Source organism: Colletes latitarsis, chromosome 8, assembly GCF_051014445.1.
Source record: "Colletes latitarsis isolate SP2378_abdomen chromosome 8, iyColLati1, whole genome shotgun sequence".
Taxonomy (NCBI): domain Eukaryota; kingdom Metazoa; phylum Arthropoda; class Insecta; order Hymenoptera; family Colletidae; genus Colletes; species Colletes latitarsis.
The window spans coordinates 26234329-26257665 of NC_135141.1; the positions used below are offsets into that span (position 1 = coordinate 26234329).

The following is a 23337-nucleotide window of genomic DNA, read 5'->3' on the forward strand; positions in this document are numbered from 1 at the left end:
ACCATAGTCTCTGTTACATGCACGCGAGATTACACCTGCACTATTTATGTAACGAAATTCCCTACTATATTTTAGTCAATGTAACAGTCCCATAAATCGATTTTATTAACAAAAAAATTGAAGAATCTCATAAGAGTTCTAGAAAATATTAAGAATAATTCAGTTCTTTTTTTCAGTCAATGAATCGTGTATGTTAATTTAATCGTGTTATTGAAATCACAAAATTTTGTTTTTTAATCGTCATAGTGCATGTCGTAAAAATGTTTTTATTTTATTCTATTGAGATGTTGAGTTAGGTCTGGATTAGGTTTCGATTCTGTATCCGGGAATATTAAGGAAACATCTTCGATTATCCCATTTAATTCAGATATACAAGCATCCAATCTTTTTTTCACATTTTTTGCGTCGAATTTTACGTTCTTATATAAATTAATTTTACATATTTTATTATTAAAGTCCGAAATTAAGCGATTCCCGCGCAATTCTGCGCCACCGCCCATACGTCGTGCTTCCAAACTCTCAAAAGTTTGATGTTCGTTTTCTGTATCTTTTTGCAGAATTGCTTTATTCTTAACCAACTCTGCTTTAAAAATATTATTTCCTTGTAACTTCTTAAACTGGTTTAACGTTTCTTTCCTCGTTTTGGGTTCGATTTTAACCGACTCAAACGTCCAATCAAGTGTTTTATTTAACTTATCTTCGCCGTTTGCACCGTTTCGTCGTAAACTTTGATCGTTTTCATAATTTTCTCGTTTTATATTTTTAAACATATTTTCGTCATTTATTCCATTACTTGATGATTCATTTTCTTCTGTTCGAAGATCAAAGGTTACGTGAATGTTGTTTTTCGATGAGCTTTTAACTTTCTTATTTTGTTGAAATAATTTATATTCCCTAATCTGCGACTCTGTCTTAAAACAATTAAAAAAATTTCGTTTTCGTTTACGTTCCATCGCTGAGTAACATTGAGTTCCTCTAGAAACTTTCTTTTTTCTTATTTTTGGCGGGATTTCGTAAACACGATTACAGTATGTATTATTTTTCACTCGATTTTGGCATATTTCGTTTATGGTCAAATTGTTTGTCTCTACTATATTGTTCAAGGTTTCTTTATTGATTAGATCGCGTTCGATTCTTCGAAAAGATTTAGATTCTTCCGGAATCGTAAGGTGATCAAGTTTTACGTTACGTCTAAAGACGTCGGATTGTCTGTCACAATTGCTTGCAGACAATCGTTCACGCGTGCTCTTCAATTTTTCAGACAATTTATTCTCACCATTAGCGTCGACATTTTTAAACGCATTAACCTCGTTTCGCAATAGCAGAGTTTTATGATTTAAAGTGGTTATAATTTTCGCGATGTCATTTAGATTCACTCCTTCATCATGGACTCGACAATAACAACGGTTTGGTTTTGCTTGTTTCGCAGATGTTAACATTTTTATCGGTACTTTTATTCAACAACATCGTATATACTCAAAACAAATGTTTACGGTAATGGAATATTAAGATTTACGAATTTCAATGAATAATTTTGTTTACGTTACATTGAATGTTCCCATTATTTCTTCCGCTGAAATGTAGGTTATGTCGTAAGCCCGGTTACGAAATAACTTCAATTTCCTACGTGGCTCATCTGTTCTTAAATTATTCAATGAGTATAAATCGCTAAAAATACTGCAGTGTACAAATTTTTTGATTCAAATAAGCATGCAACGTGTTTTGTGAAACGTAACATGTCTGAAAAATATGTGAAAGACATTCTACAAAAGCTCGAGGAAATCGAGAATTTACACGCGAAGCTTCGCAGTTTGGTGCCTCGGGTGAAAAATCAAGAATCGGAAAATACTTCGAACATTGCTGACAAATATTCGGAAAGTTTGGAGAATAAAGAGTCCATCGCGATAGAAACGAAAGAAAACCAAAGAAATTCTTCAGAAACATTAAAAAACAGTAGTGCTTCGAACATGTGGTTCACGAAACATTTAAGAAAACTTAAGAATCCATTGATCATCGACAAATATCGAAAATTAAAAAATAATTCTGTAAATTTCGTTACTGAGCAGTGGCACAACAAGAAGGACAAACTAACAAATTTGCTGTCGACCATAAACGAACGCAACGTTATATTGGGTAAAAATGGTTAAGCATTCAAAATAAACGAAACAGTCGATCGAACATGGTTATTAGTGCTACGACAATTTTTAGTGAACAGAGGTGCACAAACGTCGGATTGCGAACAATCGGAAGGAACTTCGAGAAAACGATCCGTAACAGGAAGTGGGGAAATACAGTTTTCGTCGAGAGAGAATCCCGTAAAAAGGAAACGCGCAATGCAAGAGTTGTTAGAACGATTATTAGAGCATTTTAATTACTCTCGTGATTCTGACATCGGAAATGAGAGCAGAGTATCGATACACGATCATGCTTTAGGTAATAACGAGCCACACCGAGTGCAGAAAGCGTTTTTATTACTGGACGGTGAAGCCGAGACATCGAGAATCATTTTGTCCGCCCGAAGAGTTTCAGTCGATGCCAATGGGTGAAAGTTCTTCGAACGGTAAGCATTGTTCAATGATTTACAGAGTTATGTTAATTTATAAATTCGTCATATACGTTTGAAACTTATTCGTAAAGAGCAGGAGTGTATAAAATAGAAAAGAAGGGGCGTAAGGAAACACGCGTAAGATTCTATGTGCTGATTATTTTGTCAGTACGAATATGATATTTAACTGGCGCTGCATTGTACTGCCATCTGAACCAAGTTTTAGAAAGATAATGCTGCACTCGACGAGATGCCCCCGACGGGAAGGAACTGTTTTAAAGAAACCTTAGAGCGCATGGCGCGTGGGTCGCTCGATGGGGGCACAGGAAAGGCAGGTTCTACCGGAAATCACGCAGCTCAAACGTAACATTACGATCACGAGTAAATCTATCGATCGTGCATCGTTTAATATCTTATTTCCCGACGAATGTATCTCGTTTATAAAAAGAACAAAAACACGTAGTCTTTAATCCTGCCTGTTTGCTTGGATTTTGTTTTAGGTTAGGATTTTCTTCCTCGTTTAATGGACCGTTCTTCGTTTTTGGCTATTCTTAATGTAATCTCAACTTTTTATCGGTCTTCACCACTCTCTATCGCTCTCGCGGAATCAAACAGAAAGACACGCGAACAACTGTTTCCTACTTTGAAGAAGAAAGCTCCCGTTGTGTCGAGTACAAGCGGACACGATGCAATTTTTCCTACTATTTCCTTTTCACCTGGTCGAGGTAAGAAAGACCGTGGCTAATCTATTCGAATGATATTCAGTATTTTATCGTGTTACTCGGGAATGCGCGCGTATTGACGGTTGTTAAAGACCGATAGAAAGAAAACAAAGCCCATAACGCGATTTTCTACGGTGCAAAAAGTGGAACTCCGTACTTGCACGTATCGTATCTTTATCCGTGGCGATGGCCATAGAGTACAGGCAACGCGTTTAACGGTCTGGCGATTTTTCTGGGAAAAGAGGCGCGTTTAAAGCAAATGCGCGCATTGTGATCGATTAACATCGTTCTAGAAAAGAAGTTACACGCCATGCAGAGGTTTCAGGAGCCGCTCCTCCGTGCTCTTTGTTACGCGACATCCGTGTAAGACCAAGGTACGACCGTACGAAACTCTTTTTGATATTTGAAGTCTAGTTACAGTGGATAGGTAACTGGTACGATGTTGCAATATAAAATATAATTGTCGTTTAGATTGCTGTTCGCCGTCATAGCGGCCCGGAATCGAAACTTCCGGTAGTGCAAAGTATAACAAACAGAGGGTGTCGAAGATTCGTTCCTCGAAACAAGAAGTGGCCGATAAACAAACTGGCCGTACTTAAGAGCGGAACCGGGTAAAAGTGCGAATAAACGAGCGTACCCTGCCGCCATCCCCCCTTCTCTGCCTAGCCCTCCTGCTCGTTTTCCAGTCAACGACTTCGTCGGATGGTGTTGCACTCTTGCGCATGGGAAATATGGCGTGCCGCATACACGCACGTGGGACGCAGAGGTGGGGCTGCGCCGCACAAGCTATTCCTGTACACCGTCGAGTCGCAAGTAGCATAACAACGCGGCCCTATTCGATGGTGTGCGTCTCCTCTGAGCAGCGAAGTCCAGAGATAGGGTGGCGGGTTGATAACGCCATGGCGACGTCGTTGAATTCCATGCTCGCCTATCTGCTCCGCCTCGCTCGATTCCTTAGACCGCAAGATCTACTGCGACCAGCCATAAAGAAAGGCCCTGAGCGATGCGAGAGAAATCCATCTTTCCACCTATAAAATGCTATTTCGCGATAGTAATGGTATTAGTCATTAATTTATACGATACTAAATGCTGACTAATAGTGATGTAATGCATGCATTTACGCATATCTGTGCCCGATATTCCCTGCAAATATTTGCAGGTTCCGCCTCTCTTTGTACACGCAAATATCCAATCGCCTAAAAACGCGACATCATCCATGCTCGACGAATCCTTAGTCACTCCAAGTTCCGCATTTTACGCCTGATGCAAACTAACGTTAGTCTTTACGATCGAATCCAGTCGAGGGCCATTTTCTCAAGCTCTCCGAGCACACATTCCCGAGTGGCCGTCTCGAAGCCACTGTCACAGTTTTCGCTGCTCGTTGAAGGCTCTAACGGTGGGAGACGTATTCGTCGAGTAGCTTAACTTAGTTAACCTCGAGTCGCTCGTTTCGACGCTAATCAAGTGTCTTGCCTACCTGAAGCGGCGATTCTACGAATTACCGTCGCTGTTTCGTTGACCGTTTATGGCGTGAATGGGAGGTCGAATGAGGAGTTTCTTTGGCCGTTATTTCTTTATTTCGAGGGTGATAGGTCTTTGTACTTGGCTATTCGCCGTTATAGGTCGTCATATTCCTGGATTAAATTGAGTCCTTGCACGTGTACTACTTTCCCTAGTAAATTTGGAGCCCATTCTCTTGTATGACCCAACTATTCCTACAAGGGTTCTCAGAGTCGTTTTAAAATTCCATAGAGGAGCAAATCTCGAGGCTAGAGCGAAGTGTCGATTGAAGACCGTGTTGCAAAGGGAATACTTGTATTGCCCCAGAGAATACCAAAACAGACCTTGTCCAAATAGGGACGGTGGTATCTAGGGAGCCAAGGCGTGGCGAATTTATCGTGGAATATTAATTTAGTTAGGACGGGGCACGCGACTGCTCGAGTCGCACGGCATTCTTTCTTCCTGGGCCTCTTCCCTTCATTCCCATTGCCTTCCGTGGCTCCCCACCGTTCCACGGTTTTGTAATGCCTCTCTGTCTCTGGCACTTCCTGTGTTCCGCCACGTTCACCTGTCTACCGGCACCTGCCTTCATAACTATCTAGGTGTACACAGTGTATAGAGCCAACCGTGTATCCTATGGGACTTCAGTTTCCCCGCTCGTTTCGCCAGCCACGGTGTGTTGCGCCTACTGCACCTTCCACCTGGAAACACGTCGAGTGCGCTACGCAGTCGATGTTACGCTGTCGCTCACCACGGCTGGACTATCGAGGTGTTTCCCTCCCGCTGATAACGACCTGACTTTGCACAGGCGATTCCTGTGCCAGATTAGTGTATTCTCCGACCGCCTCGTGGCCAGTTCCGCTCGACATTCTCGCCCTTCGTTGGATCCAAAGGTTTCGAGGCTCGTACCGATCCTTAAAGTCACTTTTACCCCGTTCTATTCGCGTTGGGGACTCTTCCAACGGTAGAGACTCGCTATTACGATCCACGAAAGCCATTGTCCACGCTTCCGTGGAAGGGATTGTCGTTGGAGGGTCTCCGTCGCGGCTAGCTTCCGTATAAATATTGTTTCCGTCGCGGGTACGCGCTGACCATGTCGTTTAACGGGTGACGTATTTGTTTTTCATGCAGACCGTGAAACGTGCCGACGAGGATGGCGTAGAGGGACGAAATTCCTGGCTCCACGCGGGATAGAGCGCGCCGGGACGGATCGTTTTCTTCCGTTTTGCGAACCCGGGACTCCGGGCTCGCGAGTTCTGCACAGTGCTCGAAGGACTATTTAGTGTAACGTCGCATCGCCGGAGTGAATCTCGCGTGAAGTGGCGTTCGTGTTTCATCCTGGACGCCCGTACCCAAGGAATTCAGTGCCTTTAGAATGACATTTGGATTTCGTGGTCGGTGAGTAAACGATTTTACGCACATTTTTACGACGAAACGATTTTAATTGCAAATAGAACGCTCTACGGATCCTCGTAGTAAAATGGCGATTCAGGTGCACTGGCCTCGTTGTTTTCTTTTCTCAGCCAGCGAACAGGGAAACCAAAAATGCGTCGGAGCCTCGAGGTGTCGTTAGAAAACGACATTAAATATTCACGATCGACGGTGGCGGCTGTCCACGGAAATACCAGGGTCGCGATTTGAAATACAAATCTCGGACATTGCTAGTCACGGCAGGTAGGAAAGTCCATTCAGACAATGGCTCGCTTCTCCTCGCGGGTGACCGTAATGGCGTCCCTTTGGCATCAATTCACACGTGCTCCAGGCTCCAGTAAATTCGATATCTTTCGAGTAATAAAAATATTCCACGGATCTCGTAGCCCTAGCTTTTGGTGTGCATTCTAGTCAAACTATTGCACTATGATTCGTAGGTGTCGATAGTCTTTTAACAACACATTGCTTTACATTATAAATAGTAATAATTGCAAAAAGTCAGATATGGGAATATGACGATACTGTAAACTTAATCCACTATGGATCCGTGTAACTTGGAAATAATTTTAGTTTTTTCACAAGATGATACGTTTTAATAATCAATAACAATGTTGATGAAATATCAAAGTAAAAAATTCGGCCCATAGAGAGTTAAGATTGTAATTATTAGTTGTGAAATTAGGAGAATTGTTTAGAATACGTATAGGGTGTGCATCCTCAACTGTAGAGGCTTTTTCTTTCCAATACTGCTTACGTTAGCGATCGTTTGGAAACCAGAGAGTGCTGTTAGGATAGTTTATTAGTACAACAACGATCTTTTTGAAAAAGTATGGTGGATACCGGTGGATTCACGGGGTCACATCAAGATGAACTCGTCGAGATGTGCACCAGCGATCGCAGCCGCGTTTCCTTCACGCTCGGAATACCTCATTTATAAATTCCTCGCTATTCGCAAGGACTTCCAGCGATGTTTCGCCACTATCCTCTTACGATAATCCTGCGATATTTCGTGTCGTTTTATACTATACGTTCTCGGAAGTCTGAACAAGCTCTTTCGATATACGCATCATCGTCAATCTCAGTGTTATGCAATAAACGCGTTAACAGAAAGTTAATCTATTATTAAAAAAGAAAATACGAGTACCGTGGGACCATCGATGTTCGCGATATGTATAAAGTTAAGGTCAGTGGCTGTTTAAAAAAATACTGTAACAAAAATTGATGCATCATTTTCGATTCTTTTGGAACGATCGTATCGATTTGTGGAACCGTATGCCAGCAGCTGTTCCTTAACCGCCCCGCGATGCTATTTACCAGATGCTCGACGCGTAATTACGTCGAATTGTTTGCAAAAACCTTGAAATGTAATTGACATCGACACAAAAGATTCTAGCACTGATTCGACTTGACCTCTTGCAACAGAGGAAAAATGAAGGAATATACTTTTAATTAGGCATTTTTAAAAAATCTTTCGTTGATGTAATTTGTACGATTCTCCTCGTCGAGCGTGAACCGCGCGAAAGGACGAACGAACGATTGTAAATGCGAAAAGATGATTTATTCTATCCGCGACGAAGATTTATTACGATTGTAACTCATTCTCGTCGAAAAGTTCCGTTTCCCCTTCGAGTTGCAGCTGGAATTCGATCCTACGAGGTTCCACGTCCCCAATTAAAACACGTCGAATCGCACTTACGCTCGTATTCGATTACGTTAATTACGGACTAACGAATATTAAATTACAACGGTCGTTGATATTGCTCGGTGCAGTCGTGTGAATTATTAACTCGAAACAATCGGATTGACGAGGGAGAATAATGGGGTCACATGCATCGGCCATTCTCCAGACTATTTACCTATTATCGCGTGCAGCTGCGACCACGTGCACCCGTGAGCTTCCACCTTCGTTTCTCGCCTACTCCCCAGTCTAACGTTTCGTTTCGTTGGAAAATATGCAAATAAGAAACGGCTAACCCAATCGTTGCAAACGAGACTCTGAGTCACCGCGACGCTTCCTTCCAGCTTTCACGACCTGTCAACCTGGGATTTGAATCTTTGGCAGAGTTGTAGGGGCTGATGTCCAAATGTAATCTGTAAAATGCTAGACGTTCATGGTCAGCCATTTTTGAAAAAAATGACTTTAAAGTTTAAAATTTCGAAGTTGTCGTATCGAATTCGTTTTTTTTTTTTTTTTAAATTGCAAGTCTCGACGAGAGGAATACAAAACTTAGCCAAAGATTTGAGTTTTTGAGACATCAGCCCCTACAACTCTGCCTTTAGTTCAAATCCCAGGTTGACAGGTCGTGACCTCCCCTTGTTAGTCGGGGAATATTTTATTTGATCCAGAAAAATACACTTGGGAAGCAAGGAAGAGATGGACGAGTCTACCATTTTGTAAACCCGAAGCTTCGTTTTCGAAATACGAGTAGTCGAAGCTTGCTAATGAGACTCCCAGCACGTGCTGTGTATGTTACGATCAGCTGATTGCATCACACGTGCACGCACGAGAAGCGCGTAAGACATTCCTATATTTATAAATTTGGATTTCTCGTGTATCTCGAAAACGAAGCTTAAAATTACAAAATTGGAAAGACCTTTGCCAAATCGATCGACTCTACGAACGGAGGAGCAAAGAAATTGAGAAAATAATTCTTGGTTAACCCTTAAATGGACTATTGGGGCCGCAAGTTTAAATTAATAATTCTTTAATCCTCGATAAGTTCATTATCTTTTAAATGCTTTGAAAGAATGTGAATTTCCATTTAGCAATTTGGTAAAAATCAATATTAGGTAAAAAATTTGGTTGAGATTGAGTGTTCACTTAAGGGTTAAAGTGGTGGACATAATTATTAAGGAAATTTATTTTAAATATCGAATAAACTAAAGACTGTGGTTCAAAGCATTGCACGCAGATAAAAAATGGTAGCAACGTTGACTGAGGAGATGGCAAGACATTCGTTGACATTATCCCCGCGGTACGATCACGCCTACTTTATCGCTTGTGTGCATACGTGCCACGAACACTTGGTTATTTTCTCGAAGTCAACCTCGAGGCCAGGATCCCCGACTTTCTCTCATCTCCGCGCATCCATCTTGGGTGTGCAGTTGCATATGCACGGAATGCTGCCGCTGACCGATAAACAACCGTAACGCTCAAACGATCGAGACCGAACGATTAGCGATGCCTGTTTTTACGGGACACCTTGTACCTCTCTACGCGTCCTCTCAAAATTATAAATTTAATTTTTTCTTAGACATAGTTCCCTTAAACCAGAGTTATCCACTAAAAGAAATCACTATTTGTTAAAAATCGAGGGAAAGAATTTATGAACGTTGCATTCCCAAAAAGACTCCTATTTAATGCTTAGCTTGTTCTGTACTTCCGTTTTACTGTTCACGCGAAACGAGAAATTGGGTTAATTTTTCGTAGCCTTTGAGGAAGTTCAAACTTTCGAAGCGAATTTACGGGAAATTGGAAATCACCGTGAATGACTTAGAATCGCGTTATTCCCATCGCTAGCCTCGATGCACCGACGTTGCAGCTGCCGTGCAGTGACAGCTGCAGCTTTTTACTCGCTGCACTGGTTACTCTGGTTTCCATGTGCGGAAGACGTCGAGACGCGTTATGATCGTGCTGGTCGCACGCCGTGGGCCGATAAAAAGCTCCTGGAAAAAAGGACAGGGATCGACGCAAGCTCGGTTAAATATCCTATTATGCTGATAAACAACGGCGAAATTAATTGAGACGATTCCACGATCTCGCGAAACTTAATTCGTATGCAAGGAAATTGGTCCAGAAAATTTACAAATTCAATAACAACTCAATCAGAAATGATCCTTTCGCAATTGCTATTTCACAATCCACCGTTTTACGAACAGACATTAAATTCGTAATTCGTACGACTTTCTATTTCTCAATACAACTTTGCCCATTCGTTTCTTCTCTGTTTCTCCTTAGATTCGAATCGTAAATAAATCCTATTTGCGAGCTAGATTCGGGGATAAATCGTTGGAAAATTGATTCTAAATGGAGGTTTACCGTATCCGTTGGAGCAGCCAGAAATATTCGCCGGAGTTTTAACGCTGGTGTGGGGCACATCTGGCCGGTGATCGGCGAGGATGCAGCCACGGTGCAGGTGCATCTTTCGCGCGTCTGCCAAACGCATCGTGATTTTGGCACGTCGCTATTTCGAACTCCACGACTTAGTCACAGTTCGAAACGTTCCTTTTTTTTCGAAACGATTCGACTTCGGAGCAAACAGATGTTCCGCACTCCGTCAAGATGTTCACCAGGCGTTCTATACTAATTATTATTCCGCGTGACGTTGCATGATACTCTTCTTTTCGCTATGGAAAATTGCGTTATTTACAATTGCAAATATCTGGAGCCTCGCGTATCGGTTACTCGCTAGGAATAAACGGAGAAAGTAAGGTAATAGTCCGTGGAGCAAATGCGAAATAGATTGAGAGAAAATGCTGAAAATTGATATACTACTAGTCTTCTTCTCTTAATATTCTCGACGTTTTGAAAATTCGGTGCATCCAGTCAGCGTAGATTTACGGGCGTGCATTTTATTATAAAACGCGACTGCATCGTTTGTCAGCGAAACGAACGCGCGTTGAATTAACTGTTGTTTTATGCGAATAGCTGACGCACTTGCAGCACGAAAGGATATATTCGAGAAGGCTGCTCGGAGGTTGAGACACAAGATGAACTCGTGCCTATCCTTTCACTTGGCCGTTTTGTGATACGAACCTCCCTGCTTGCGAATGTACTTACACAAATGTGTGTATCCGTTTATCCGTAAGGCCGATTACACAACCACGCGAATACAGGGTGTCCCATTTACGCGGAATTCTAACGACTACGAAACCAGTGTCGCGTATTCTAAGCTTGGAACGAATAAGGCAGTCAATTTCAACCGAAAACGGAACGCTTAATTATCCTTCCCTTACCACGCTTTAATCGTAGGTCACTGGAGGATCTTTCGAGACAAAATTAAAATTGTATAGGTCCATTAACAGGTTCACTGTCCATGATCCGTATTATGGGTCATAGCACCACGCTTTTGGATGCGTCGCTAAGAGACTGGACAGTGAACGCGTTAACTTTAATTATCAAAATTCGATTTGTTACGACTCGAATCATGTTTCATTTCCAGCAACGATAAAGTAAGATCGAGCGACGGTTAGAAAACAATTTGTTGAGAATCCAACCGCGGACGGTCCCCGGTTTCGTGTTAATCGCGCGGCTCGAGCGGAATGCATAGATTCCACGACAAACTTGAACCTTCCCCGTAGAGGCGGTCGTCGACGAGATTTATCGGCGGTACGAACGTGGGAGAGAGAGATCGAAGAATTTCGCGGACGGGTCTCTTGTAAAACGCGCGACGGAAAAGGTCGAGTTTCGTAACGATGGCTCGCGATGCAATTGCGCCCGGATAACTGCGCCGTCTCTGCGAACCGGTCGTAATAGTTCCGACTTCCGGTCCCCCGGCGCGTTCTTTTGTCGCGGACGATCGAAACGACGGGTTAATTGAAAACGTGCGCCGTAACGTCGCCTTAATAATCTTAACATCCTCTCCGGGGCTGGTGCGTCGCTAACGATATAATGTGCGCATTAACGTCATCGAGATTTATTTTTTCTGTACCCGTGTAAATCGAGTAAAGAATCGATATTATCAATTATATTTGCTTCTGGAGAAACGTAACGCGATGATCGAGGTTCGCGTTCCTTCGAAAATTAACTTTTACCCGTTGCTCGTTACCGTTATCTTTGATTTTAGATTGCATACAGTTAGTTTAACACTCTAATTGTGTACGCGCGAAGGGAGATCTCTCCGATCGCTTGGCAATGCCTCAGAATTAAAGAGCTCGCTCTACGAAACATGCAACGTCTGTCCGCTTTCTTAGTACTTTCCCCGAGTATCTACCAACGAGACAAAAGAGTATCAACAACAGCGACTTTCATTTTTTCGATTTGTCGTTTACCAAAATGAAATTAGATAATATTGTTCGATCGTTTAAGGAGACGAAAGGAATGTTGCTCTGTTGCCTTTGTACAGTGATTCGATAAGAAGCAAAAGAAATGTAGTTTTTCTGGCGAATGAAGCCTTAAAGACGTCCCTGGCTACTGACTCGTCTCGTTTTCAACGAGGAAAACTAGTCGACGTCTACTTCTAATGCATGGATTGCAAATTAGGGTTATCTGTTAACGCTCGTTACATTCTGCTTGGTAATTGTTAAGTACGCGCGGACACTTTTACGACAGGAATAATAATTTCATTAGCGTCGATGTCAAAATTGCGATAACGAGACGTAATATTTTCCGAAGGTGTCAAACATCTTATTCGTCGCTGATTTATCGAAACACAGTTTCACAGAACGGACCGTAGTGCAATTTAATCGCGTTGGAATCATTGGGCCATTGTTGCTTGTCCTCCTGACCGCGCGATTAACCTTTGCCACCGCTAAACAAAGTACTTAAGTTCATTAAGGCCGCTTGATGGGAAAATTCAATCGAGTTAATTGACGTCGAACGAAGACGGTTCCGGGCTGGTATTGTAAATTCGTGTATGAAAAGAACCGAATTGACTCTAAACGAGCTCGTCGTTCGAGGGAAACGCAAACACAGGAAACACGATCTAAATACGTCGCGGTTACGGGGAATTGAAATTCCTGTACGAGGGGGAAAACATTAAGAGCCACAATTAACCTTTCCAGTATTGTAGTACGAGTTCTCGAAGACTATTCTATTCTCGAGTATTGATTTGCAATAATCGAGGATCTACATACTCATTTTTATTAAAACCTTCCTATACAACGGGCAATTTTAACGATATAGAATTCCTTCAACATACGTATACTAAAACTATGACAAGTACTTTTGTGATTAATATATTTTATTGAAATTTTCAGGAGTTATGCGTGGATAATATTACTAGAAAAACACACACTTGGAGTAAAAAGAGAGTATATGGAATTAATGTTGGAATTATACCACGTATCTTAGGGAGCTTCTATAAAATTTGAGAGCCACTGTTCAATACAATACTTTCGCGCCACCGAGGAATGCGTTTCCATTTACTTTTTGATATCGAAATCCCGTCAGACATTCTGGATACGAACGATACGTGGTCACGCGTATCCAGGACCACCAGATTACCCCCACCCGTGAGAGGAGCAGATGTGCACGTGGCACAGGAAGTTTAGTTTTATACGAGGAGCAGCTGACCGACGTGAGCATTCCACCTCGAGGAGAGGATGGTCTCGGTGGTTGGCTTCGAAAGGGGGATGATTGCTTGGCTCCGAGCTAGCTCGGTTCAGCCTAGATACACCCACATGTTCGTCGGCCCACGGAAACGATGGGGCCCCCCTTTGAAGAACAGACCATTAACGTGCTGAGGGCACATTCATTTCCTCGCTCCACGGTTTCATTTCACGTTTCGAAGGATATTTATCAAGCAACGCTCGGTGTTTTATCCCCGCGAATAATGCTACGCTGGAACGTATCATTTTTAATAATCGCGCTCGAGCGATTGTTCCATTACAGATTTCCGCTGCTCGAGTTTTTCTTATCGCGTTGAATCATATGTCGGTTCGACGTAGAAACTCCATTTCTCTTCCAGCCTCTAGCCTAGTGACGCTTCGTTGATTTTTCTCATTCTGCAACGATTGAATTTTCATTTGTGCATTTCTAGCAGATCGTTGATAGGACTTTTCATTTAAACTCTTTGAATTTTTGATATTATCGAGGACTCGTTCCGTCTCAAACATCGAGATCTCGATATTTTCGAAGCCAAGAAAACTTTGATTTTAAACGATCGCAATCGCGAACGTCTCGGCTCGAGAATCGATTGTTTTGCATAGTGAGAAATGCTGTCGTCCCTGCGTGGGTGACGCAGTAGTCAAAGCGTCGAATCGTGAAAGAGGTTGGAAGGGGTCAGTGAATTCGTGGAGATTGTTGCGAACTTCTTCGAGCCGGTGGAACGCGAAACAGAAGTTGGCCCATGAGAACGAGGTGATGGCGTACGAGGAGAAGGTGGCAGAGGAGGAGGAGGAGGCAGAAAAGCTGCCGGTCAGATTGTGAGCCAAGGGAGGAGGGTTGCAGCTGCTGTGACAGCTGCAGGCTTCCCAATATTATTCCCCGGCCGCTCCTATCCTCCGAATGGTGGTCCCTCCCGTCACCTTTCCAGGTGCTCCTCGCACCGGCGCCTCGAAAAATCCTTCTTTGTTCCCTCTGGAGCTCACCGAACTGCCCGAGTATCGATCCAGGGTTCAACTTCGTCGATTTCATCGAGCGTTTGTTTAGAAATCGAGAAAATTGGTGTTCGGGAACGAGGAGGTATACTATACTCCCCCCAAAAATAATTGGATTCTCCTCGACTTTGGTCCAGTCGCGCCACCAGCCTATTCTCGTTCGCGGTGCACAGCCTTGCACCGTAAAAAGCGCAATTATTGCGTAACCGTCAACTTATTTAGGTCAGTCGCTCGACCTTTCCCCAGTATCTACCTGTGCCGGATGCAAAACTGGACTGAACGTCAGGAGAACCGCGTGCCAGGAGAACGTAATTGCGATTGCATGACGGAAAACACGGTGGATTTCGGGGAACTCGATGGAAGAGCCGGAAGTCCTCGTCAGAAATCCTCGAAATCTGATCGTCGAATCTTTAATATTTCAGTGCATTTATTTTTTGGCCACCGCACGATCCTCGTTTATATCGTTGACGCTGATATCAACGATGACACTGACGAGGGGGCGGTTTCCAGAGGACTCCGTTTCCATCTGACGAGTTTCGTGACGATGAGGCATACGGTAGAGACCAACCGTGACTAAGGGACGTGTTTGGAAATCGGAGAGACTGGTTATTACGGATATCGGATCCCTTGACACGAGAATCGAGAAACGTTACGCACCAATTACAGTAGCGTGTGCAATACTCTATCGCAAAAGTGGCCTGAATCGTGCCCGTAGAAAACGAGTACGCGACGAGTAAGATAAATAAGCCCGAAGAGTCGAATTTTCTTTTTTTTCTGATATTTATTTGCTTTCGTTCCTCGCAGGTCGGAAAGTAAAAATATAGAGGCGCCCCGAAATCCGTGAAGGGGGATTTCGAAGCAAAGAGATGCACGTTGCGAGCAGCCTGGCCCCGAGGGGAGAAGATTTTGATCTAGAGTGCGAGGAGGGGAGAGACACCTGCCTGTCGTATAAAAAGATTCGAAAAGGTGTGCGATCGTGAATAACAGGCCTGCAAAATTGCAGTACGTCTTCGGAGAAATTAATACGACCTGACCTGGCGCACCTGTTGCTACGTTTGAATAAAAAAGACCCCGGAACGCGTTCGCCAATTTCGATCGATCTGTCGTTGCAGATGCGTCCACGGGCGTTGTCTCCATCGACGAAACTTGAACGTTAACGAACCGTGGCGTTTCGCGATAATTGTGTATTATTAACCGCCCTGGGACGAACAATGCGATTTATAGCGATAAACGGTCGACGGTTTTAAGTGGGAATCGCTGGCACTGTAGCGGGGCTTAGGTAGCCACGACATAACGTATAATAACACCAATCATCCTAACAACCGTTACGGTCATTCGGCAGATTTCATTGTGCCTCGAGTGCACCGCAATTTCTCCGTGTCGGGGGCTCGACGTGACACGAACCCCGAATATTCGCGGAACATATGTCAATCCAATTAGCGTTCGAGGGGGAACGTGGCTCGAATTCGACACGATCCGCCCCGAAACAGCGACGAAATTTAGAACACACCCTGTGGGGAAACGTGACGAACAATGATCGGCTTATCTGACGGCGAGGAAGCGTTTCCAGAGTCGACGGATGAAAGAAACGTACCCGGGAAACGGGAGCAGATGTTGGAAACTTGGAACCATGCGGGCACGGCGAATTAAAAATTCAAATTGTCCCGTGGTGGCCGTGGAACAGCAAACGCTGGAATAGAAATAGAAACGGGAACAGAAAATATCGCTATCAGAGACTGGTCTCTCGACTAGTAGGGTGAATCGTTGCGTAATTAACGAAGATTTATTGAACCCTCTGTGAAAAAAAACTAGCTGGAATATCAACGCGAACAAGTTCAACATCAGATTACGGATACCGGTCCACAAAGTTGCAGGTGAACGCCTACAAACAATCAGACCCGGCACGTTCAAAGACCAGTGCCTTTCATTTTGCCCCCACTCGTTCAAAACGAGCTTAAAATAGCCCTAGAAACTCCTAGAAATTCTTTTTCGTATAACGACCTCAAGGTCAGGTTCACAACATAACTGTACCCCGCCTTCGCACGCCACTTGCAATTAGGCTACAGTTATCCTCACTTGCCCCTACTTAATCGACGACAGTTATCCTGTATTTTCGTTTAGAAGAAGGCGTGACTACCATTATCGTTTTTGTCGAACGATAAGCTATCGAGACGCCCAATTTTCGACTGTTCTGTATCTCGTGGAGATCGAAGGCGGAGGTTTCGCGGATGTTCCTTGGTAGAACGCCGATACCGGTTGGTATAGCTGGTCAGAAGGCTCGATTCTGGGCTGGTGGGGGGAAGGTCGAAGAAGGCCGCAGCTGGCTAGATCCTGTCCGCGTACATACAACTGAACGCGGCTGAATGTAAGGAACATGCCTTGCCAGTCGGGCCTTACAATGTCGTTTTCCTCCCCTCCATCGTCACGGACCTGCAGTTGGCAACACGAGTGTCTTTGCCGATCGGTCGTCGTAGCGAGCGGTCAAATTCTTTGTCTTCGAAAGGGTGCCAGTAAAAGTACTGCTTTGACACACACCCGCTTCGACTACCTGCATCGAACAGTCCGCAAATAATTCCGATTAGTCGTTAGACTGCCTATTGTACTGCTAGCGCAGGTATATTACGATCCACGTTTACTGGAAATTTTTCTACGTGTCCTAGACATTCCTAATGACAAGAAAGTCACTTAATAAACTACATTTAGGAAAGAATCTATAATGCAACGCGTAGAATATTCATAGCGTTACTGCTCTAGTCGTTCGTTATGTTTGTAATATTTTCAGGAACTGTAATTTTCATTACTCTATACCATTATAAAATTTGATGCTTCGTAATTTCTAATTTGTCGAATATTCTAACGTAAAAGTGATTTTTATCAAAGGTCGTTTCGTCAAATCGATTCGAACGTTTTAATGGAACTCGAAGGAATTTCTAAACTGCGATCCACGAAGTCAGGAGTCGACCGTACTTGTGCCACATATCCGATAATCTCTTTCACACGTTCCTTCATTCACTGTCTCTCCCTAGTTGCTGTCCTCGTCTCTCCGATGCCTTCCAAGTTTTCATTCTGTTCCTTCTCTTCGTTCACTCGAAGGTAGAGAGTCAAGGAGCAACAAGACGATTCTTTTGCAAAGAGGAGATCTTTCTGAAAATTATATCGCCTTCACGGTTCATCGCACGGTACCCTCGCTCGCTCTGTCTCGTTCCCTCCCGTTACGCGAATCACCCTGTTGGCCATTTTCCGTGCGTCTGTCCTTGTCGGGTGCACGTAGCCTGTCGCTTTCTATCGGATCCACCAATCAGCGCGCTTGGTCCAGCGGGCATGACGCGACCGCTCTGCACTCCGCAGAGAGAACGACCGAGTGGACTGCGAACAGTCTGTCAGTAAACTTCGTAGCGTGCGTTTGGCTGGCGCGCGTACAGTCCGAGTGTTTCCATGCGTGTCGCGATACAAATACATGCCAGCCGATCTCTCGAACGCTTATTAATATTTATAAGCGACCGGTTAACGTTCTAAAGTGAATTCGAATTCGAGAACGGAAGATTGGGCACGGGTTTCGCGCGAAACAAATGCTGACGTTGTTCGGTATCGGTCTCGTTAAATAATCGCGAGTGTTGAGCACCGATTGCGGAGCATCCTTCCCCGTTGACACGCGCGTACAAATATATTACGTATTGTCGGTGAAATTTTACGAAGAAAAGATGGTGCGTGGTCTGTCGCAGTGGACGAAAACCTTGAGCTTTCCTGCGAGGGTGTCGCCCCAGAGGCCTGCCAAGGAGTCGAAGGGGTTTCATGTGAGTCCCAGTGCTAGCCCCACGTCGCCACCCAGCCCGATCAACGACAACATGGACAAGTCGCCGATTATTACCGACGAGGTTAGACAATCTTCTTTTTTTGTTTCCATTTTGTGGACTTTGTTTACTCGCTTTGAATCGAATCGAATGGAATTGGCTTTTCGCGATGCATCGTAGTCGTTCGTACTACGTGACTCAGCGGCGTCTAAATTTCAAAGATATTCGCGAAAAATAATTATCCACGTGTCCCCGTTTAATTCGCTAACAATTCTTATTCAGCGTACTAACGTGCAGAGGTAGGTCATTCCTCGAATATATTGGTGTAGAGTTTCGAGTTTATCGTCGTACGTGTTTCAGATAACGGTCTGTTGCTATACGCTTCAACCAGCTACGGTTAATCGCTGGTTATGCATTTCGGTTCTTCGCATCTGTGTACCGTACGCGTCCCCATATGATTGTTTACTTTCACATCGTCGATTGTTGTGCATCGGTATAGACAACCATGTGGGAACGGAACGTGTACAATGAATCTTAATTAATTGGAAACAAATGAACGCTTGCTTTCGACTAGAAAATGAAAGAATCCTTGGTTTTAAACATTACCACACTTGTCCGTTTATTATATGCAACTTCATAACCGCTTCTCGTACGCGCGTAACTTAATCTTTATGCGAATAAAGAGAAACCACAAATGGGGGAAATCTATTATTGGACAAAACGGAAACGGAGGGTTACGTTTCGATATCGTTTACAACAAGACCATTCATGATTCTACCGTATCGTACCGTTGTTGGCACGGATTTTATCCTACGAGAGCGCCCCTCTCGAGTACCCATTGCATATTGGCTCTTATCGATATAAATACGTGCGTGTGCGGCTATCGAACCGTGAATGCTCTTGTGATTGACAGCACAAAACATTCTACAAATCTTGAACGCCGCAAGAGGGTTTCTCTGTCGCTTCTCAGAAACGTTCGTACAATGTATTCTATGTCTAAACGATTTCTTTGTTTGCCTTGTATGTCGCCCATCTTTTGTTCCATTACGTTCCATACAGTTTCTAAATATCTGTTCGCCAAGCTCTTGGCTCTTAATTACCATTCGATCATTATTTGCTACATAACCTAGTGTTAACTAACTTTTTATTCATTTTGGTCTTGCAAATCAGAGACATTAACTCGATTTATGTGTTTGTATTAAAAAATTGATTATACGACTACAGTGTTTATGCAGATACCGGCTTTTTGTCGTGTCGTTCTTGCGCGAAAAGAGTAACGCGACAGAAAAAGTCCCACGTTGACGTGGTTACGTGACACGATACGACACACAGATGGTCCTACAAACTCATGGACAAAACCAAACCGTTCTCTTGTTTGCCCGCTGTGTGTTTTCCAAAGAAAGAGTTTCTAATCGCGACGACGGTACGCGTGATTTATGCCACGACAGCCCAGTCGAGCGCTTTCAAATTGTTCTCGGTGCGGCTCTTTAGAACTCTGCTTTACTCGCAGGGTTACCCATCCCTTTATTATCGATCGTGTACCGTGGCGACTACCAACCGACACATGCAACGATCGACCTTTGTCCCGAGTTTCATATCATCGTACTCGAGCGTTTTTCGACCGAATTCACAGTTTTCCAGAATCGACCGTGTGATCATCGCGTTTATTTGTACATACTTTCTCCATTAACGATGTTTGTACATCGGTTTAGTCGCGTGCTGTTACATATCGAAAGTAAATCGAATATATTCATGGGTTAATGGAGGGGTTGGAAGTCTCTCAATACTGTCACCGCAGTCCCCCTGTGGTATCAGCCGTCTATGTACTTGGGGAATCGAGTTCATCTGTTTTTGCGGTCGATTTCGTTCGTTGCGGGTCCCCCTTGACGTCGCGTTGCCAACACACGTGTGCCGCGTTTACGATTCCCTTTGTGCGAACACGCTTAAAAACGGGGAGCAGACAGCGACTGGTGGTCAGGAGTGCCAAGTTTCTGCGGGGTCGTCCGGGGGGGTTCGTTTGTGTAAACACAGCCTCTGGGAAGATGACAATGGCGCGACTGCAGACGGTCGGCGGCACGTGCCCAGACATGAAAGCAACATCTCCCACTGCAAACGAATTCGAGCTACCGGCGTGTTGCACCGTGTCGAACGACTGGTTTTCGAAACAGTAATTAAAGCCCGCGTCAGCGATTTTCACGGAGCTTTAGTCGTAGCAGGAAGTCCCTAACTAGGGGTCATATTTCGAGCGAAATATTTATGGCGTTAAATTAGAAAGAAGATCGTATCTGTATAGTTGACGAAGGGATACAGGGAACTCCACGGGATATACTTAAATCGGATGAAATTTGAAACTCTTATTTCGGTTCTCGAACACGGCAGTCGATGCCGACTGACATAGAAAAAAAGAAGACATAACCTCGTTCCTTTCATCGTTCTGTTCGCTCATGCTTCGTTCAATTTACAACACATATTTAGTCTGCCTACTATGCGTGATTCTTTACTGCCAGCAAAGCGCATATGGACCAATTTCGAGCATTAGGAACGGTTGACGAGCAAACCGGAGAAAGCGAGGTTAAGTTTACCGACCGTTCGTATCGGTAAACTTACATTTCGATATAAATTATATAGTTTATTCGAATTCTTCGGAAACATGTAGAGCATTAAAGTAGTACACAAGGTAACAGCGGCAGTCGCGAGACACTTGTTCTCGTTACGGTGTCGTGAACGAAGCGGGACCGAAAGATGACTACTTTGGCCGGCCCGATTTTCACGAGACGACGAGAGTCGTAACTTTTACTTAACACGTCGGGGTCCCTGGCTGGTCGAAATAGCCGGGGCGCAAAGAATCCCCGGCGGTGATCGGCAAAAGTTTAACCCTCTCGTAACAGAAACGCCGGTCTCGCGGTTAAAGATGTCGAGGTGTTCTCCGGGTATATAAAATAAACTGTCGACGAGAGCCGGCGATGTCGGACGGCGAAGGTGGGGGCAAGAAAAGGACGCGACGAGGACTGGTCCAAAGGCGGGGAAAGGCGACGGCGGAAGCGTGGGAACCGAGCGTAACAGATGGCCTCGGCTGCTTCCGAACACGCTCGGCCTCCTTCGTGCACCGCCGTGGCACCGACTCCGCTTTCCGTTCTCGCGGCCTATGTGTCGATGCAACTCGATTCTCGCGAAAAATAGATTCGTTAACCCCTGAGTGTCCTGCGTTCGATCGCTCGTCGCAACTCTAACCTATTAAATTTCAACCGCTATTTAAAAACGAAATTTTTCGACCTGCATTCGTACCACTCGTTTTTCTACCGAAAGTATTTTAAAGCGAACGAAACGAAAGTGTACAGTAATATCCTGAAACGGTGAAAATGGCGCGAAAATTTAATGACGATTACTCGTGCATTTTGCAATCGTTGAAACTGGTCTGAACGGAAGAAACGAATAGACCAAGTTATAACGTTTTTACTGTCTCATGCACAAGAAATGGAAGCGTTAAGTGATACAGATACATAGAGTTGAGTAATTGACTTACGTAGCATACCGTTCGATCGAGACCGGGGAATAGGTTAAGAGGGTAACGATGTAATACAAAAAGTGCAATAGGAAATGCACGCGTGTCGATGCACACGTGCTCTAGCCAGCAACCTCAGCATTTAACCCGGCGGTGCACCGATAAGGTCTCAGGAATCGTTCAAGCACACTTCATCACATTTTAAGGGCACTCGTAAAACTGTGTTAGTAGTTACGTCGAACCAATTCCGAAAGACGAAACGTTGTTTCGTTTGCAATATTATTTATCGATGGATAGGGCAATGCTTAGAGTATGTAGCGCGTTAAAAATAAACGATTCAAGCTTCAGAGATTCTCTCAATTTAAAATGTTACTGTAAAAATATTTCTTCGATGTGCATGAGGTCGTCAGCATCCCAGAACATTTAAGCAGACAGTCGCAAATGTTCCGCGAAATGGAAGATGACAATGTAACAGGAAATCGTCGCCAGGAAGTGTCGCGGCGTCTCGCGGACGCATATGTATAATCTTCAGGAAATGGCACGCATACTCGGGAGCCGTTGTCATTGGTTCAGTTATCTGCTCTCGCCGCAGAGGTTCTCTCTCTCCACGCGAATTCGATTATCCGAAAATTTGTTATCGATTACAATAAAGTGCCTTGCAATAAACACGGGCAAATAATATTTTATTTGCGTCGGAGGTCCTAATTGCCAACGCAGCAACGTCGCATTTGTCTGGTTCACGTTGCTTGAAATTGAAACCAGTTTTGTTTTTTGTCGAAGTGCACGCAAAACGTGATTATAACACAACGTATAATCTCGCGAAATTATTGATTTATAAAATCGTTCTGTTTGTTCGACGGTTCTGACGCTCGGCTTAACGGAAAAGCAAACATTATTTTTGTTCTTTTGACTTGCACGTCAAACTGTAAATGTCGGGAACGAGAGGATTTTCTTATCGAAGGATGCTTGGCCTGTTTGCACCGTTTACGAATAAATAAATAAATTACCATCCATTGCTTCGAGGCACAACACACAATCGCGTATCGCAATTTGTGAGCGCTGGTCCCCACTCTGCACTTTCTGGTTATGTTTGGTCATGTGCTCCACGGTTGCGGACTTAAACCGCGATTAATAATTCCATAATTATTTGCATTGTGCGATGCGTTTATGGAATTAAAGATTTGATTTATTACACGTACATCAGTTACGTGCATCCGTTTCGCGTAGCACGTATCAAATAGTCGGATACGTAGGAGGGAAAGCTTAAATCCACGAATTTTTTTCATGTTTATCGTACGTACGTGTCTCAACAGCGATCGAGGGCAATTTAATTATACTTATCTTAATGACATCCTCGATCGCGTAAGAATTACAAGATAACATTTGTGTCAATAATTTTATAATTTCTGTCACGCACGGAGTCTTTGAAAATAGATAAAGGAAATATTTTGAACAGATAAAAATTGGACCGCTCGATCGTATAACGTGTTAAATAATCCAGATATTTTAATCTTCCTCGGAAGTGTCCCACGGCTAATTGACCTCGGTGGTTTCCTCAAACCATCTCCAAATTAGTTGCTGATGAGT

At 43.9% G+C, this 23337-nt stretch overlaps 2 protein-coding genes across 2 annotated transcripts in view; both read left to right on the forward strand.

The window, feature by feature from the left end:
- LOC143344338 (uncharacterized) lies at positions 1-18297 on the forward strand. The gene is made up of 6 exons (XM_076770313.1): positions 1-2133; positions 2209-4033; positions 5370-5668; positions 5899-6165; positions 6291-6441; positions 18180-18297. The coding sequence occupies exons 1-2, from the start codon at positions 1737-1739 to the stop codon at positions 2544-2546; spliced, it is 735 nt and encodes a 244-aa protein (XP_076626428.1). The 5' UTR covers positions 1-1736; the 3' UTR covers positions 2547-4033; positions 5370-5668; positions 5899-6165; positions 6291-6441; positions 18180-18297.
- The window catches only part of Traf4 (TNF receptor associated factor 4), a 15156-nt gene continuing 9113 nt past the window's right edge, over positions 17295-23337 (forward strand). The window contains exon 1 of the mRNA XM_076770312.1: positions 17295-18332. Within this exon, the coding sequence (XP_076626427.1) occupies positions 18159-18332 (174 nt within the window). The 5' untranslated portion in view covers positions 17295-18158. The remainder of the gene's footprint in view (positions 18333-23337) is intronic.